Source organism: Punica granatum, chromosome 4, assembly GCF_007655135.1.
Source record: "Punica granatum isolate Tunisia-2019 chromosome 4, ASM765513v2, whole genome shotgun sequence".
Classification (NCBI taxonomy): domain Eukaryota; kingdom Viridiplantae; phylum Streptophyta; class Magnoliopsida; order Myrtales; family Lythraceae; genus Punica; species Punica granatum.
In genome coordinates this window covers 12,806,812-12,824,464 of record NC_045130.1, presented here as the reverse complement: position 1 = coordinate 12,824,464, position 17,653 = coordinate 12,806,812, and the positions used below count along the sequence as shown (strand labels likewise).

Genomic DNA, 17,653 nt, shown 5'->3' with positions numbered 1-17,653 from the left:
TGATTAATTAATTAGTTTAGCACATTTAAAAAGCATTCTCAAGCCAATAAATTCTAAAATACAAGGATGACTTGTATTTGATGTTTACAAAGAAAATGTCAACTCAATATTTATGCATTAATGCAACAAATATAAATATCAATTAGATATGTATTGATTTGGTCATTCTCTGTCTCCAAAAGTTTTTCGATATACATATGTTAATTGTTTCATTAAATGGCCACGCTTAATATGCCTTTTTCTTTTTCCTTTTTTTTTTTCCTAGTTATAAGGGGTGTTCATAGATGTTTGTAAGGCGATAGAGAGACAGGAAAATAAAGGGACATTGAAAATTTCACTGGTTTAATTAAATATAGAATTTCTTGATCTCAAGTGAGGGCATGTATAATTGTATTACACCTTTTTACTATGATTAATATGATTATTAAGATAATGTATATATGTATGCATGTGTATGTATGTGTAGGGAAAAATTAAAACATTGCGATTGTAAGAAAACTAGGACCACGTGACTCATATTGGTGGGTATCCCTTAATTAAAAAGATATATAAAAGTCAAATGAGATCTTTTTCTTGCCCTCTAATTGTAATCAATCTTTCCATGAACCATGCATGATCTCTACTTAATTAGTCTTTATTATTCAATTTCCAAATCTACATCTCTACGTGTCATCATGCTTTCTATGCCACACGTCGAGATTAGCAGCCGCAAAATCTCGTAAGAAAGGGGGAAACATACGTATTCAATGTGAGAAAGATGATTTGGGATAAAGGTGATGTGTTAAGTTATCGAGGACTATGGATAGCAGATTTAGAAGAGGTATTCATACTTATGTTTATAACTGCGAATTGTATGCTCTTTTTTTTTTCCTAATTACTTTTACGGTACGTTAGGTTTGCCGGCATACTAAAAAGTACTAAAAAAATACGTTTAAAAACTATAAATCCCATGAAAAGTAATGTTCGACAATTGCTGGAGTCGATCCAACAACAAGAACATGCTTTGGGGTTTATATACACCAGAAGTTTTATTTTCAGGAAATTAGTGTTCATTTTGCTGTTGATCGCTTTGTTCATCATGTTTAAGGAAGGGCTCCTTCCAGAACATATAAATAATTTAAGATTTTATGCAATAAGGCTTTTCTCAATCACACATTTTTCATGGAATGTGTTAGGTTAATTATTCATCATGAACATATAGTTTACTCATGGTGGTTCGAAAACTAAATCTAACCTACTTATTACCATGATATTACTATGAACCAAAAGATCATTAAGTGGTAACTAGTTCATCCAAAATCCGCACTTGAATATTTTTATGCACTTTTCCACCTTACCGACGTCCGAGAAATTAATTATCAATCGCCAAGATGATGAAAAGTTCAGAAAAAGTAGTGGATTCGGTGCAATTGCAATTGTCTTCAAACTGGAAATAAAAATGTTATGGATTTAAATTTTCATAATTAGAATTTTCCTAAACACTTTGATCATTTTCCTCTCTTTTGTTTCGTATTGGGCTCATGAACTTCCTTTATAACTTTTAAAAAGAAAAAACACACTCATGATGCGTGCTTTTAGCCCCTAAAGAAAAAAAAAATGATGATGAAAAGTGCCAGGGCAAATCATGGAATAAGGAAAAGATTTAGTTGTTTAATCCGCCATGGATAAACTAATACCTCCCTTTCCACTACTAAGTGACACATTTACCATTTGCTTTGTTTTAAATTATTACTGCTTCCTGCACCACCAAAAAAAAGAAGAGGCAACAAATAGATATAAATTTGGTGGGTTTGGCAAAAAGATTGTGCAGGTGTTTTACATAGGCAATTGCAATTATAAACTACATATACTATAATAAAAAGTGCATGTATATGCAAAGTAGAACAAACTATTGGGACCATGAAGGTGGAAGCTGAGAGGCTGAACGGAAAGCAAAGTTCATATGAATTGGGTGATTGAGTTGGGTAAATTCTGGTTTACAACTGATTGTTTAAACTAATTTTGATGGGTTCCTTTCATGTTTTTTGACAAGCACCAAGCTGTCATATTGAACTTTCGTTAACCAGCTTGTAATTGAATGACACCGGATTTTGGTACTGGTTTTAGAGCTAGGCTAATTAATAAAGTGAAACAAGTGATATATGTGTTCTTATTACAAAGAAATGGCATGCATGATATCATATGATATCTTTCGTTAACCAGCTTGTAATCGAACGTACCACATGAAGGCAACAGATGTGCATTTTTTTTCCTCTTTCGGTTAATACCGGGGCCAAAGCCCTTTATTTAGAAAAATCAAACAATGCATAGTATAGGGACCGTAGTCCCGATTACATCCTCAAAAAGAAGCTAACACAAACAAATCTGCAGTTCGATATCGTGAACACTGCACTTGAGCAACCATCAGGAGTGCTCGTCATGGATCACATTTCGCGGGATGTATGTGCCCATTTATGTAGTCGTTCATTCATATATATTTATTTATTCTGGGACTTCGGCCCTCGTTGCGTTGCATTGGCCCTTTACCAGGATATACGTACACTCACATATAAACAAAGAGAATGCAATAAACAATTATTCATAACATAACATGCATCCAGCTCCTTTCGTCTCCCATGTTGTCCAAAGGGATGTTTCCGGTCGCCTTCTCCTTTCATCAACCCCTTTTTGTTTTCTTTTGCCCACTCTCAAGTGAAAACCATCCACTAGCCCAAAATCAAACTATAATAGAGATTCTAAATTCGATTATCGCGGATGTAGCGAATTTTTTAATTTGAATTTTTATTTTTTATATGAAATTTATGGATTTCATGTTGTATTCCACTGGGAAAAAATTACGGTTGTCACTCGACCACGATTTAACAGTGCCCAAAGCTTAACCGACACACAGAATACGAAGGACTATTTATACTGGATTAACGTCGGAACGATCGATCCAGTATAATCGGTCGTGTTGGTATTGAATAGATCATTCATGAGCTGAGACCATCCGAATAGTTTGGGATAGAAGAAACTCTGTTCCGAGCCCGTCTCAATCCATCTCCCGGTCAAGATCACGCGCCCATTGCCACAGCACGTGACACGTGCACCTCACTCTCTTCCCGGACTCTCCTTCTCCGAGGGGGGCCCAAAGCCCATGAATATGAATGAATTAGAATTAGCTGGAGGGAGATTCCGTGTGTAAAGTTTCAAGCTGGCTATTGAAAGCAGCTTCTCTCACTGTCTCGTTCCCTTCTCTCTCTCTCTCTCTCTCTCTCTCTACAAAACTATTGGGAGCCTAACCCTATAAATACCCATTCCCCTTCACTCCCTCCCCTTCACAACTAGCTTCTTCTCCTTCTTCCCCTACTGATCATCGCGTCACATTTCTCAACAAACCCCTCCCGAGACTTAAAACAAAAGTCACAATAACAAAAGCAAGACATGGTTCAACTCTTCTCCCTGGCCTTGATCTTCCTCTTTATCTACCTCGTCCATATCCTCGTTAAGTTCTTGCTCTCACCCGACCGCCGCCGCCCCAAGCTGCCCCTCCCGCCGGGCACCCTCGGGTGGCCCTACGTCGGGGAGACCTTCCAGCTCTACTCCCAGAACCCCAACGTCTTCTTCGCCTCCAAAGTGGAGAGGTAGACTAGACACCTGAATCGATAAATTAGTCACCCGCCCGGTATTGCTAGACTCCGGGTTGTCCGATGTTTGTACTGATATGGTCGGGTTTTTTTTTTTTGTTAATTAGGTATGGTCCAATCTTCAAGACCCACATACTGGGGTGCCCCTGCGTGATGATATCGAGCCCGGAGGCGGCCAAGTTCGTGCTCGTGACCAAATCCCACCTGTTCAAGCCCACATTCCCGGCCAGCAAAGAGAGGATGCTGGGCAAGCAGGCCATCTTCTTCCACCAGGGCCAGTACCACTCCAAGCTGAGGAAGCTCGTCCTCCGCGCCTTCATGCCCGACTCGATCCGCTCCAAGGTCTCCGACATCGAGTCCATCGCCCTAGACTCCCTCAAGTCCTTGGAGGGGAGGTCCATCGACAACACCTTCCTCGAATTGAAGACGGTGAGTTGAGTTCACTCTTGAATATTCACCAAAAGAAATGGACAAAAGAAAACAGAGCTTCCCCTGTTTCTTCCAAAAATAGAGCAAATCATCGGATGGATAAAAGATAATAATTGTTTCTAAAGCTTCGGCTGATCAAATTCTGGTCGGGTTTCGTGTCTGCAGTACGCGTTCAATGTGGCGCTGTTGTCCATCTTTGGGAAGGACGAGATCAAGTACAGAGAGGACCTGAAGAGGTGCTACTACATTCTCGAGAAGGGATACAACTCCATGCCCATCAACCTGCCGGGGACGCTGTTCCACAAGTCAATGAAGGCCCGCCGGGAGCTCAGCCAGATCCTGGCCAGGATCCTCCACACCCGGCGGCAGATGAAGCTCGACGACCAGCAGCACCCCGACCTGCTCGGCTCCTTCATGGGGGACAAGGAGGGGCTCACCGACGAGCAGATCGCCGACAACATCATCGGCGTCATCTTCGCCGCCCGGGACACCACCGCCAGCGTGCTCACCTGGATCATCAAGTTCCTCGGCGAGAACCCCAGCGTCCTCGAAGCCGTGACGGTGAGCAAAAAAATCACACACACACTCAGCCAGCCCCCCAATTCCTCCTCCCCACTTTGCAGCCGTAGGATCTAACCGGGTCCCACCAGCTGATGAGCTCACTCTCTCTCTCAGCTGGTCCCCACCAATCAATCATTATTTTATTTATTACATATATATTTTATGTTTAGTAAATTAATTAAAAGTTCGTATGTATATGGTGGCTTGGCCGTACAGGAGGAGCAAGAGGCTGTGATGAGGAGCAAGGAGGAGAGTGGAAAAGAGAGGCTGTTGACTTGGGAAGATACCAAGAACATGCCTTTGACTTCAAGAGTGATCCAAGAGACCCTAAGGGTTGCTTCAATCTTGTCCTTCACCTTCAGAGAAGCTGTTGAAGATGTTGAGTATGGAGGTGAGCTACTTCAGTTCAACCCTTTTGTCATTTCTATTTTTCCCCATTAAAAAGCCGTATTTCCTTATCGGGTTTTGCTGATATCCTTTTTCATCTCGATAATCGCTCTCAGGGTACCTCATTCCGAAAGGATGGAAAGTCTTGCCCCTCTTCAGGAACATTCACCACAGCCCGGAGCTCTTCCCCGAGCCGGAGAAGTTCGACCCATCCAGATTCGAGGTAAATATTTTCGCGAAGAGAAATAACTTTTGATATTTCTTCTTCTCTTCGGCTTTGAAATGATAAAATGGTTATTCAGCGCGTACGGTTATAAAAAATTCCTCCTTAACTGATTTGTTGCCTACTGACAACCTGACAGGTCGCACCAAAGCCCAACACATTTTTGGCATTTGGCAACGGGACCCACTCATGCCCAGGGAATGAGTTGGCTAAATTGGAGATTTTGGTACTTCTACATCACTTGACCACTAAGTACAGGTTAGTATATATTTCATATCTTTATTTATTTTATTTATTTCCAAAAAAGCAGAGGAAAAAAAAAAGGGTTTACACTTTTTTTTCCAATGACAGCTGTTTTTTGCTATTTTTAGTTAGGAACTGAGGTTGGGCTTCTATGGTGTGCAGATGGTCGTTGATGGGTTCTCAGAACGGAATTCAGTATGGGCCCTTCGCTCTTCCCCAGAATGGTCTGCCCATCAAGTTATTCCGGAAATAATGCAATTTCTCCTCAACTAATGTTCGGACTCTCGAACTCAAAAAAAAAAAAAAAAAAAGTTAAGTATGCCAAGCACAACAGCGAGTGGGCGGGTCGGTTTGGATCTCGTTTGTGCTCCGTCTTGATCCAATACTACTAAGTGGAGCAGCGAGCACTCGGATTACGGACCTACTAGATGATATATGATGGTTGCAAGTCGCGACGTATTAATAACTCAGTGGACGCCCCATATACAGGAAGACTTCTCAGATTCTACTCGATCAAAAGATCTAACTCGTGGAAGCAATTAAGAAGGGAGCCAAGTGTACATAGCAAGCCCTTGACACTCATTTATCTCAAAAGAATAAGATGATAAATGAAAACCAATAGAAAGAAGAACAAGAGAATAGCAGATGGCAAGCGATTAAAATTCATATTCTTTTGTTTTGAGAAATGGCAAAATAGGTAGGTTCAGTGGATGGGATCAAATGTATGTAATTGGGTTTTTTGGCCAAGATTTTTTTTTTCTTTTGTCTTCTTTTATCATTTGCAAATGAAGTCCGCAAGGCAATAATCAATAGACAATTTCTCATGGAATTCTTCCTCACATATTTTGCCTATTCCTCTCTCTATCTGAATTATTTCAGTCATTTATATTCCTTTCTGCAAAAAAAGAAAAGGGGGAAAAAAAAAAAGAGGAGTCAAATTGGCATATATGTTTGCTTTTTCCAAACACGAGTTTGACGAGTTTCATGTAGAAAGACGTACATAAACATCAATCTATTCTTCGTGCTCTCTCATGGGGCCAGGATTTCCGACAAAACAAGTTACGTACTTCAGTCCTATACGTACTATTACGAAAATGGATTGAAGTTAGCCACCCTTCTTTCTCAAAGTGAAAGCAAAATAGTTCTCTTCGACAATGTTTGGGAGTTGTTTTTAATAGAATATATATCTTGTGAAATTTGTATTAACTCTTATACCAGCCAATGTCTGGTCGTCGGGATAATGAGTCAGATAAGATTTTTAACATCCTAAACCCACGTTCGGGGATCATAGAATAGGGATTGGGTTTGGGTTTCATCAGGATATAATTATTGAGGATCTTGTTCTAGTTAGGGGGCAAGTTAAGCGTGGATAAGGATATTATTTTATCCAAAAAGACATAAATTGCCTTGCTCCTGATTTCAATTTACGAAAGTTACCATCATCACTTTCTTATTTGGGCCTCCTACTGTTGACTGAAGAAATAAGGTCACTGATGAACTCTGTAACCACCGACGACCTCAATTAGCGTGATGGGTGGTTGGCATCTAGACATCACCGTGCCTCTTGCCCTCCTCCTCTCTCTGTTCGTTGAGAGAGAGAAGGGGGACGATTTTCACAGCGGTGGTGGCCCAACACCGACCACCACTACCCAGATGAGGTTGCCAGCGATCTCTAGGCGCGGGCCTTACAGCCCGATAATCGTCCCCCTCTCTCTTAGCTCGAAGAGAGAGGAAGTATATCAAGGCTGCGGTGGCTTAATTCCTGCCATCACAGTCCCGATTCTCTCTCTCCCCCGACGAGAAAGAGAAGGAGGATCATTTTCACAATAGTGGTGCCTGACGTCGGCCACCACTGCCCAGACAAGGTCGCCGTCGACCTCTGAGAGCGTTGATGACCTTGCCAGGGCGGTGGTCGCCGGTATTGAGCAATCACTGCCCATCCCTTCATCTCCATTTCATGATCTCTCTTTTTTTAGAATTTTTATTTAAAATCTAATTTTCAAAGTTTATTACTTTTAAAATTACAAATATTTATTTTGGGGGATAAGTTGGTCATTTCACTTTAATATCCTAGTCTTAAACCTAAAGATACTCTAAAAACTTGATTAGAACATTGTAAATCCAAGGAATCTAAAATCCCATCCCATCCCACCCAGCCCTATGCTAATCCTTAATCCGACGATCAAAATTAGCCTATGAGTTTGAGGATTGGGCTCATTCCAACTCAAAAACTAATTGGACTAATGAATGATGGAGCAAGTCTCATATAAATCTCAAGTTATATGTAACCGATGTGAGAATTGTCATGTATTATTTTGACTTCCCAACATACTTGTTGAGAATTTTATGAGAAATAGATCATGTACCAGCCACTTGGAGATGAACCCAACACTTGTAAGCCCAATAAACCTTATGACAAGGTATAACAGGAATTTTACGCTGTCATGTCATGCCCATGATTAGGGCAAGCATTCAGGCTTGTGTGTCTAATACGTGATGGCTTAATAGTATAAAAGCTCACTTATGTAATTGACATGTGAAGGAGTTTTTCAATGTGATTTAAATTCATGTATTAAATTGACACGTGAAGGTAAATGTTAAAGTGAACGTTAAAGATTATTTATCTCATTTAAACCTAATAAAAAACATAAATATGCTATCTGATTGTGGCGATTGTAATTGTCACCACAATCAATTTTTTTATATCAAATCATCTATCAATTTAAACTTCAAATTTATTTTTTTATAGATTGGCGACCTCTAACGATTCTTGAGGTTTGTACAATTGTTTACACATCCACACAACTTTTAGAGATCCAAGGCCGATGGCTCCACCGTCCACCATATCTAAGCTTACAGCTAGCTATACATTCATCGGTGCATGTTATATGATTTGACGTACAACGTATAAAGCAAAGAATTGAGATTGTTCAAATGACTACAACTCATTATTGGATTTTGACCAACCGAAAAACATGTCGTCCATAGTTGAATGCGGAAAGTTTTTCCAAATAATACAAGCCATAACATAAATATCATCGTATTGGCCCAGCTTGTCATTTCAAATTTGACTGAGGGATTTCGTGATATTTTTCCTGGAAAAATTAATTCCATGTGTATACTATTCTACCTATTACATGAATGAAGACATACTCTAGCATCAACAAATAATTTTATGAAAAAAAAAGAAATATATACGACGCAGTGTCACATATTCTCACTAAGTATTAACATGTGGATTTGCACGGAAATTGAGGGGTAAATATGAGATTAACTGTATATTCTCAAAAGTTATATATATATATATATCAATAATTTAATAAAAATGCATAAACATTATGATACATACATATTTATATGTAATTGGAGAGGGAGTGGCAGGTGGATTGGGGCCAAGAAGGATGGAGAAATTTTAAGAGAAATAGAGATGGTCGAAAAATTTAACTTTATATGTTTAATTTGTGAAGAATAGCGCTATTTATATGAATTTCAGTATGAAGACAGTTAAAGCGTATGAAAAACATTTTATATCTAAAGATGCCTTTCTAAGTTTTCGAGTAATATTTTTCATTTAAAAAAAAACACCTTAATGTGTACCAATAACTTGGACTACTCAGAGATAATTCGCATTAATTCAATTATATAAAAAAAACTTAGAAGACTCGTATTTTCACGCGGAAGTCCACGAAATTAATTAGTTTCAGTCATGCCACCAACTAATTTGCGAACTGTATGACAAAAATATTTATTGCAAAATTCAATTCCAAAAAACAGCAGTAGGTTTTGCTTATATCTCATATATATGTCATGATTTTTTTATAAAATGTATTTCTTTTTCTTCACATTAATAACGAGAGGTGGCAGTTCTTGTTGGCCACCGTAACTGAATTTCGTATTAGCGTCTTTTTTGTTCTAATAAACTGAGCTATTAGCTAGTTATCTCTTCCGACGTGTAAAATAATAAACTTTATTTCTAAATCGTTACGGATTATGTGCAAAAGTTCCATCTGGTGGAAACAGTTCACAGTTGAAGGTACCTATCAGAGAAACTCGATATTATCACATGGAGGAAAATCGATATAGTGACATATATTTTCGGTCTGAAATCAGTGATTCTAGAATTCGATTGTCAACAATGAGACTTTCCGTAATGGTTTATTTTCTCCTAATGTCCTATCTCGTTCTAGATCAACAGGCTGATCTTGAAAATAAGGGAGAAAAAAAAAAGGAATTCATAAGCAAATATATGAGTTAATAGTTTGACTAAAGCTAATTCAATGATCATGACTCATGCGTGATAAACGTTCGATCTATGCGTTCCTTTCAGAATCTTAATTTCAATTATTTCAACTTTTAAGAAATGACTTGTATACATATCCTATGTCCCCATCAAGCATCGGTTAACAATGACGAAAAGGTTGGGCCACTTCATATTACCAACACCACTTAATGCTTTCATCTATTTTAACTTCTAGGAAATTTTCGGGCTCTTACGGTGCGTATGTTTCTGCATAGTTTTCGTTCTGTATCTTTCTTTTTTTTCTTTTTTTACCTGAATAGCTTTCGTTCTGGATCAAGTGAACACAAGAAGTTTGTTTACACATATAGTATTGGTTGTTTCAGTCACTATGTATATATCATGCATAACTTGTACTCGACATCTATATATCATTACGATAGCAAAGGACAATCCCCACCCCAACCCGCCAAGATTACCTGCAGCGTCAGTGATCTCTAGCGACCTTAACAATCGATTCTGCCATCTTCAAATGACCTCAGTTGACAAGGTCACTCAAGCGACAATAAGAACACGTGGCAATATATTGTTGAGACATGTTATCCCATATGCGAAAAACTAAAGAGAAATCAGCGGGAGTGATTGGATAGCACAACCTATCAACTCGAATTTTTGGGTTGAAGATAAATTTAATGGCTTATAGGCCTAGTGAAATTTTACATATATTGATGGTGGCTGTGGTGCCTGAGGACTAGTATGGATATGTTTTGATTTGGGAAAATGTTTTAAAGAGAGATTATCGACATATAGTTTATATTTGTCAAATTGTAACTGATCCTTTAGTTGATCGAAGCTGAATTTCCGTTAGTATTTTAGAGTTTTCCACTGAACAAACAATAGTATGTCAGAAATTCATTCGATTAAACTTCAGTTATAGTGATCTTAATAATATATTGAATTGAAACAAATGGGTTTAAGACAGATGGAATTCCCTTGAGCAATCTGCCTGAATTGGTGAGGAACTTGACTTTGTTCTTTGGGTTGAATCATCAGACGTTACATGTGGGAACATGTTATCAAATTTCAGAGATTACCTCATGTCCTGCCGTGTGTTCTTATTGTGAATTAATTTCAAAATGTCCATTCATCAGCCTCGTGAAAATATTATCCTAAAGCATTCGGAACTGAACTCGTCTTAGCTACAGGTGGCAGCAATCTGAGGCTCATAATGATCCAGTATCAAGCGTGGGCCCAAAAGAAAAGGAAAGGTCCTAGATAAGACTGGTCTTTATTTTATTTATTTATTTTTGGTGTGCTAAGACTAGCTTTTTCTGATATAAAGAATTCTGATCGTCCAAATAAAATACAATAAAAAACTTAATAGTTATTAATATAGATTAGCTTAATCAGTTTGACACTTATTTCTTTTTAAAAAAGTTTCGTTTTCGAGTATTTTAAATGGAGAAAATTCATGTTATGAGAGCTTAATCCCCTTAATGGATTGATCACGCTCGAACTAGCTTTGTCGGGGTTCGTTGGACTTCTGATTATCAGGACATACATCGAAAAATTCTAATAACTAATAAAACGACACAAATAGTCACATGATGGGAATTGAACCTTCAACCTTTTGGTTGACTGGCTGTATGTCAAAAAATTAGATAGTTGATTAGCCACTTAACGTGACATTGATATATATATATATACATACATATACACACACAATAGAGACCCATTGATCTAATGTTGGACGTGGAAGAGAACATTGAGTAGCACAAATAGTCACATTCATTCATGATAATCGGATCTACAACCCCTTATTAGGTTGAGAGGGCAAGTATTATTATATTGTACCTCATCTATCACTATTAATTATTTAGATTAATCGCTAATCCGAAACGCTAACGGGAATTCATATGATGGAATTACCATGGCATCTTCGTTTTCTTGAACTTTCAGTTATAAAATATGCCAATTATTTCACTAATTGATAGAAAAATATGAAATAAAAAGGTATATGAACAAGTCCTACTAATGGGATTTGTACCTAAATTAAATGTGTAAGTTTTAGGTCGAATATTACTTCATTAAACCCATTTTCCTCCTAAGAGAACAAAAAATGATACGTCTACTAGGTCATGGATCTTCTCTATCCATTAGAAATTAAATAATTAAATAAATAAAATAAAATATGAACTTGTGTTACATGGTTTTATGACGAAGTATGCTCATAGAGTTAGCAAGCCATGCAGCTGATTAATTATAGTTAAGAAATCAAGCGTTTCAATTAACAATTTTGCGGTAAGACGTGGGAGCTGCTCCTTTCATGACGCTTTTCATCCGTCACTCATATTATTGCGAACATTTTATTGAAAAAAATAAAAGGGGAAAAAAGCTTTCACCCAAACAAAAAAAAAGGAAAAAAATTGAATAGCTAGTCAAAGAAAATCCTCCCTAGATTTTGCGGCGGGTTACCTGTGACCGTTAACATAATTCTGGGCTGGACTTGGGCCCAACACTTTCACTATTCAAATTGAATTTAAAGCCCAAGCCCACTCGAGCCAATAAATGAAAAACATGGCAGGTTCATCCTTTATACGTACTACTAGTAGTGAAAAAAGAAACATGACGTGCCCTTCCCTTGAGATAAGCGTACTTGTTTATTTATGTATTAATTATATTGTTATGCCTAATCTCTGTATAACAATACCCATTTAACCAAAAAATTAAATGAATAAACAGAGGCTATAGCTTTTTGTTTTCTTTGAACAATAATATTTCCATTAGACCTCTTAAATTTACTTGTCTCTCTCAACTCTTGGTTTTGTTTATTTCTAAGAGGAACTCCGAAGTGTTTATATCTATTAGTTTATCCTTGATTTAAGGGTGATACTTTTCTTTTGCGCCAAAATTCATTAAAATTATTTCCATTGTCCAATTTTCAATTTAACGAGTAACATGATGTTTTATTAGATTAGGACATCTAAGAACTTTTAAAACTCTCTCTGTCAATATTGAATATACTTACAATAATAAAAAGATAAAAGTAAATTTATCTAAGAATTTGTGCAATGAGGATAAAATTATCTTTTTTTAATTTAATTGATTAATTTTTTTCCACTTTCAGTTCGATGAATGTTTAATTACATTATTAAAAACGGAAAAGGATTCGAATTTCGTCTCTGATTATAACACGAATTCCATAATACTTTAAGAGCCTCAGACTTAAATTTGAATATTTAATCCTGATTGTTGTTCTCCTTCTTCGACTTCTTCGCGATTCCACTCAAATTCTTCCTCAATCCTCTCCGCTTTCATGGTTCCAAAAATGAAACTCCCCAGTAGATCGATACGAGAAGGCCGAGACAACGGAAAGAGATAAATTCTTTACATTTGGCTTTCATAAACGCGCGCGCGCATATATATATATATATATATATATATCATACACGCCCCTTAAAACCACATTTAATTTCTGACGATTTGCACAAAATGAATTACACATTATTCTGACCAAATAAAATAAAAGTTAGAATATTACTAACAATCTCCATATCTAGATGGCAACGGAAATATAATTTGCTAAAAAATAATATGCAATAGAATCTTTATTTGAGCATAATGTTTCTACACACTGATTCTAACACATAGATGCCCTCTCAAACCCTACATTGACAATCTCTATAGACTCATAGGGAGTACTTCATATAGAGCATGGAGATTATAACTAATGAGGATACAAGTGCCGATATTATAGAAAGCCGGAGAGGCACTTCCTAAAGTAGCGCTTGGGGTGATCGGTTGCTAGGAGATATAGTTCTCCTGCACAAAACGATGGGGATATGGCAAGCGCGCACAGTACAACAGTCACTGAGCAAAGTGATGAATCACAACACCGATCTGAATATGAAGACAGTAAAAAACGAGAAGAGCATTACTATACCGGGCATTATCATTACCATCCAAGTCACGGCTTCAATTGGCTCCTCATTTTTTCCGTTGTCCATCTCACGGTGAGCCGCATACGCCATCTCACGGGGAACTTTCCGAATATTTTTTGTCCCAAAGGATGAAAGATTGTTGGGAGCGCAGTAGGATTTTCTTTCGCATAAATGCTTTGTGGTCAGTCAGTCTGTTGGAAAAATTCCTCCTAGAGAAATGCTATCTCCTCCTCTCAATCTTGCCGAACTTTCCTGAAAAAATAGAAATGTCTTCCTCCTCTACAATAGATGCAATTTGAGGTATGTGTACCATGTATTCAAAATCTCAACCATTTAAATTATTTGAAATTTCACTTTTGAAATTTTAAGATTAAATCTCAGTAATTAAATACATATATGTACCGTACATACATTTAAAACAAAAGTATCGTAGAATTTTTCCCTAGAGAAACGCTGTCTCCTTCACTTGTCCTCTTTTCTTTTTTCTTTTTCTCTACCATATCTGCCCCTAATGTAACGTGCGACCCCAACACGCAGCGTAAAAAACAAGAGGTATTCACAATTCATCCCAATTGCCATATAATCACAACTTCTTTGGAATTCAACTCAAATTAAAAAAATAAAATTTCCAAATATTGACTTACATGAATAATCATTGACTGCAGTTAGCTCCACATTCCTGGAAGAGATTCAAAAACTCAAGATGGGATTTGAATGAAAATGCAAAATAAATCTTTAACTGCGATATGTGTAGTACTGAAAGGATTATATAGTAATGTCTTAAAATTAATTAAGATATAAATCTCATTAAACAAATACTATGCAAAATAATTTATTAATGCGGATAAGCAATGCTTCAAAAATTGGGATTTCAGGTAGAAATGATGAAGGGTCCACCAAATCAAAACAAAAAATTGAATAGTAAAATCATAAGTTCTTTTTGTGGCAATGAATACAGTATTCCAAAAATATTTTGTTTAATATCTATATGTGCAATAACTCCTGCAAGTTTAATTAAAGTTCAAGATACACCTCTAGTAATAGTATAAAAAGTATAAATGAAGCAAAAGCTAAGCTATTAATTATTATGATTTTTATTTTATTTTAATAGTAATGTGCTATAACTGAGAAAGGAAAAAAAAAAGCAAAAGGTAAGCTTTTTTATCTCACTTTCTTTTTCCTTAATTATCGTTATTATTCATATTTCAAGTAATGATAGCTCTTATATTGATAATAAAATTGTAAAAAAAAAAAGCTATTCCGCTCTCCTGTGTCCTATTTTTTCTCCTCCTTTTTCTCGTCCTCTCCCTATCTATTGACTAAATATTCACTTTTCAAAATTATTTCCTTCATAATTTTTTCTCTACAACAAACTTATTACTATTTTCTACTATCATTAACTTCTTGTAATACTCATATATATATATATATATATGTTACATGTAATGTCTCAATAAATTGTTTTTTTCAGTAGACGTCTCAACAAATAGTATTTATTTGATAATTTATCTCATAATGCGATGCATGTCAACGCCTCCCCTGCCGGGGTGAGAGAGAAATCTGGGGGTTCGGGCCTCTCAGGCACGCTGGTGGCCGGTGGAGGCACGTCTGAGTCCCCTAGATCTCTATCTCTAAAAGAGTAAGTAGGCAATTTGGTTCCTGATTTACATACGCTACGTCAGTTGGGCCCCTGAGAAATATATTGCATCAAACTGGTCTCCAACTTTGTATATTTGCATCAAATTGGTTTGTGCAACGTTAGTTTGGTCCCTTGGTTGAGAAATTGCATCAATTAAATCCTTGATGGTAAGTGGCACGTCGACTGGGTCCCATATTACATCAGATGGGTCCTGGGTGACATCATCCTGCAACTCTGAGGTATGTCGCTGGCATGACGACGTCTGATAGCCGTTAAGTGTTTGGGACCTATCAAATGTAAAAGAAAACACAGTTGATGTAATGCTTTTGAACGAGATTAAGTTGTTACATCATATAGGTCCTCTGTTCAGTCGTATTTTGTGCTTCTTCTCTCTCCCAGACTCTCTCAATCTCCATTTTGATCTCCTTCGTGAAGTGTGTTCATATTATTTTTCATGAAAAAGGGGTCATTGAGACAAATTAATCTTTGATCCTCTTCGTTTTGTTGCTGCATTAGATCTTTAGTTTGTTAGCAATAGAAGGGAGGTGAGGTCAGCTGCTAAGCTTCCACAACTACTGCAATGATCTGGGTAGATTAAAGGCGAGAGGTAGGGAAGAAAAATTGGCAGATCAATGCTGCTGAGCTTCCACGAAAATGAATTGCTCGAAATGCGTAGTACAACACGAAGATGAAGAAGATGATGGTGGTGAATTGCTCATATCAATACTCCATTGATGCGCTGAATCTCCCAAGTTTCAATTTTTTCCCCTTTAAATTTTGGATTGTACTCGTGAATCTCAGTTGGGTAGGAGAGGAGTGGCTCCCACCGGCTGGCTCAATCAGGGGTCGCTGAGGGGGCGCTCCCTCCCCGACTCAACCCATATCTCAGAGAGAGATCCCTCGCTATAGTAGAAAAAATAAATAATAAATAAAAAGCAAAAAAACAGACAGAAGAGGGAGAAGAAGAGAGGGAGAGGCGCTGAGCAGAGGAGAGGGTCAGCTGCGATGAGCGGGCCAACGAGATCTCTAATGACAGCCTAGGCAGTTGCGGAGGTAGTTTGCAGAGGATATGAGAGAAGAGGAAGAGAGGATAGTCGAGGAGGGAAAGAGATGGATTTTTTTCTTTTAATTTTATTTTTTTTATTTCATTTTAATTTTATTTGCCACATTGGATGCTTTAATGCATGAAGGACCAATTTGATGTTTCGTTGGACCAAATTGATGTAGCATTGACCCCTCATTTAACAGCATCAACACCCTACAATTAATGGAATGCCATGGAAGACCTTATTGATGTGAGATGACAAAGGATCAAACTGATGTATACATTGGACTAACATGATGTATTTTACCATTCAAAGGACCAAATTGATATACTAAGAACCTAAAAGATGTACAATATATACCAAATTGATGTAATTGTTTTAATGAAGGACCCAATTGATGTATTAAGAACATTTTTTTATGCAAATTTACAAATTCGGGGACCAATTTTATGTACAAATTCCTTAGGGACCCAACTAATGTAGCACACATAAATTAGGGACCAAATTGCCTATTTACTCTCTCTCAAATTCTTCTTTATTCTACAGAGGCATTCATATTCTAACTAACAAGCTCAACAGGAAACATTGTATTGGCCAAGATTTTCGCAATTCACTTACAAATTATGCAAGATCTTTGACAAGTTTCTTTTGATAAGCATTAAATTTTGTACGTCAACTTATCACAAGAAGATGCATAATTATTAGCAGACATTGTCATCCAGGGGTGTATATATATATATATACACACACACACACACAATCTTATTAAGACATGAAATGTATGCAAGATTTTGCCGGTAGAAGTCAAAAGAAAGTTAGATGAATGTCGCGAATCATTGGTAATATACCTGTATGTGTATATATATGTAGTTGAAAAATTTTGTCCGTAAAGGAGTGTTTCCAGATTTTGATAAAGGGAGAAAGACAATTTTCGATTTTTCGATTTTTTTGGAAAATTAGATAATTTATTTTCCCTTCACATAAAATTCTTGTGGGTGGTTTCGGCATTTCTCTAAATCGAGGACTTTGTGTGGAGAAAGGATATATAAAATATATATGGATAGCTCGTGAGTTTAAATGAATGAACGAAATTAGAATTCCATTCATTTAGAGAGGAGTACATCACGAGTACATATGAATAGAAATGAAATTCAAACCGAAGAGTCTTCAAGGATGGCCTACAGCAAACGGAATGACTATGCCGATGTAGTTTAGGCCCGAGGATCTCCAACTGGGGGGCGCTCGAACCTTCGAGGAAGAAATGAATTGGTACCGCGTTGAGACGTCGAGATGAATTGCCGCGGGATCAAACTCTAACCTC

At 37.2% G+C, this 17,653-nt stretch overlaps 1 protein-coding gene across 2 annotated transcripts; it reads left to right on the top strand.

Moving 5' to 3' along the window:
- The first annotated feature begins 3,317 nt into the window (after positions 1–3,317).
- LOC116206203 (abscisic acid 8'-hydroxylase CYP707A2-like) lies at positions 3,318–6,308 on the top strand. 2 transcript variants are annotated; one of them, XM_031539012.1, is made up of 7 exons: positions 3,318–3,623; positions 3,734–4,055; positions 4,221–4,616; positions 4,833–5,007; positions 5,120–5,226; positions 5,366–5,484; positions 5,632–6,308. In XM_031539012.1, the coding sequence occupies exons 1-7, from the start codon at positions 3,424–3,426 to the stop codon at positions 5,720–5,722; spliced, it is 1,410 nt and encodes a 469-aa protein (XP_031394872.1). In that variant the 5' UTR covers positions 3,318–3,423; the 3' UTR covers positions 5,723–6,308. The 2 variants fall into 2 exon arrangements, with proteins under 2 accessions (XP_031394872.1, XP_031394873.1); XM_031539013.1 differs by lacking the exon at positions 5,632–6,308 and adding an exon at positions 5,598–5,616.
- Positions 6,309–17,653: the final 11,345 nt, after the last annotated feature.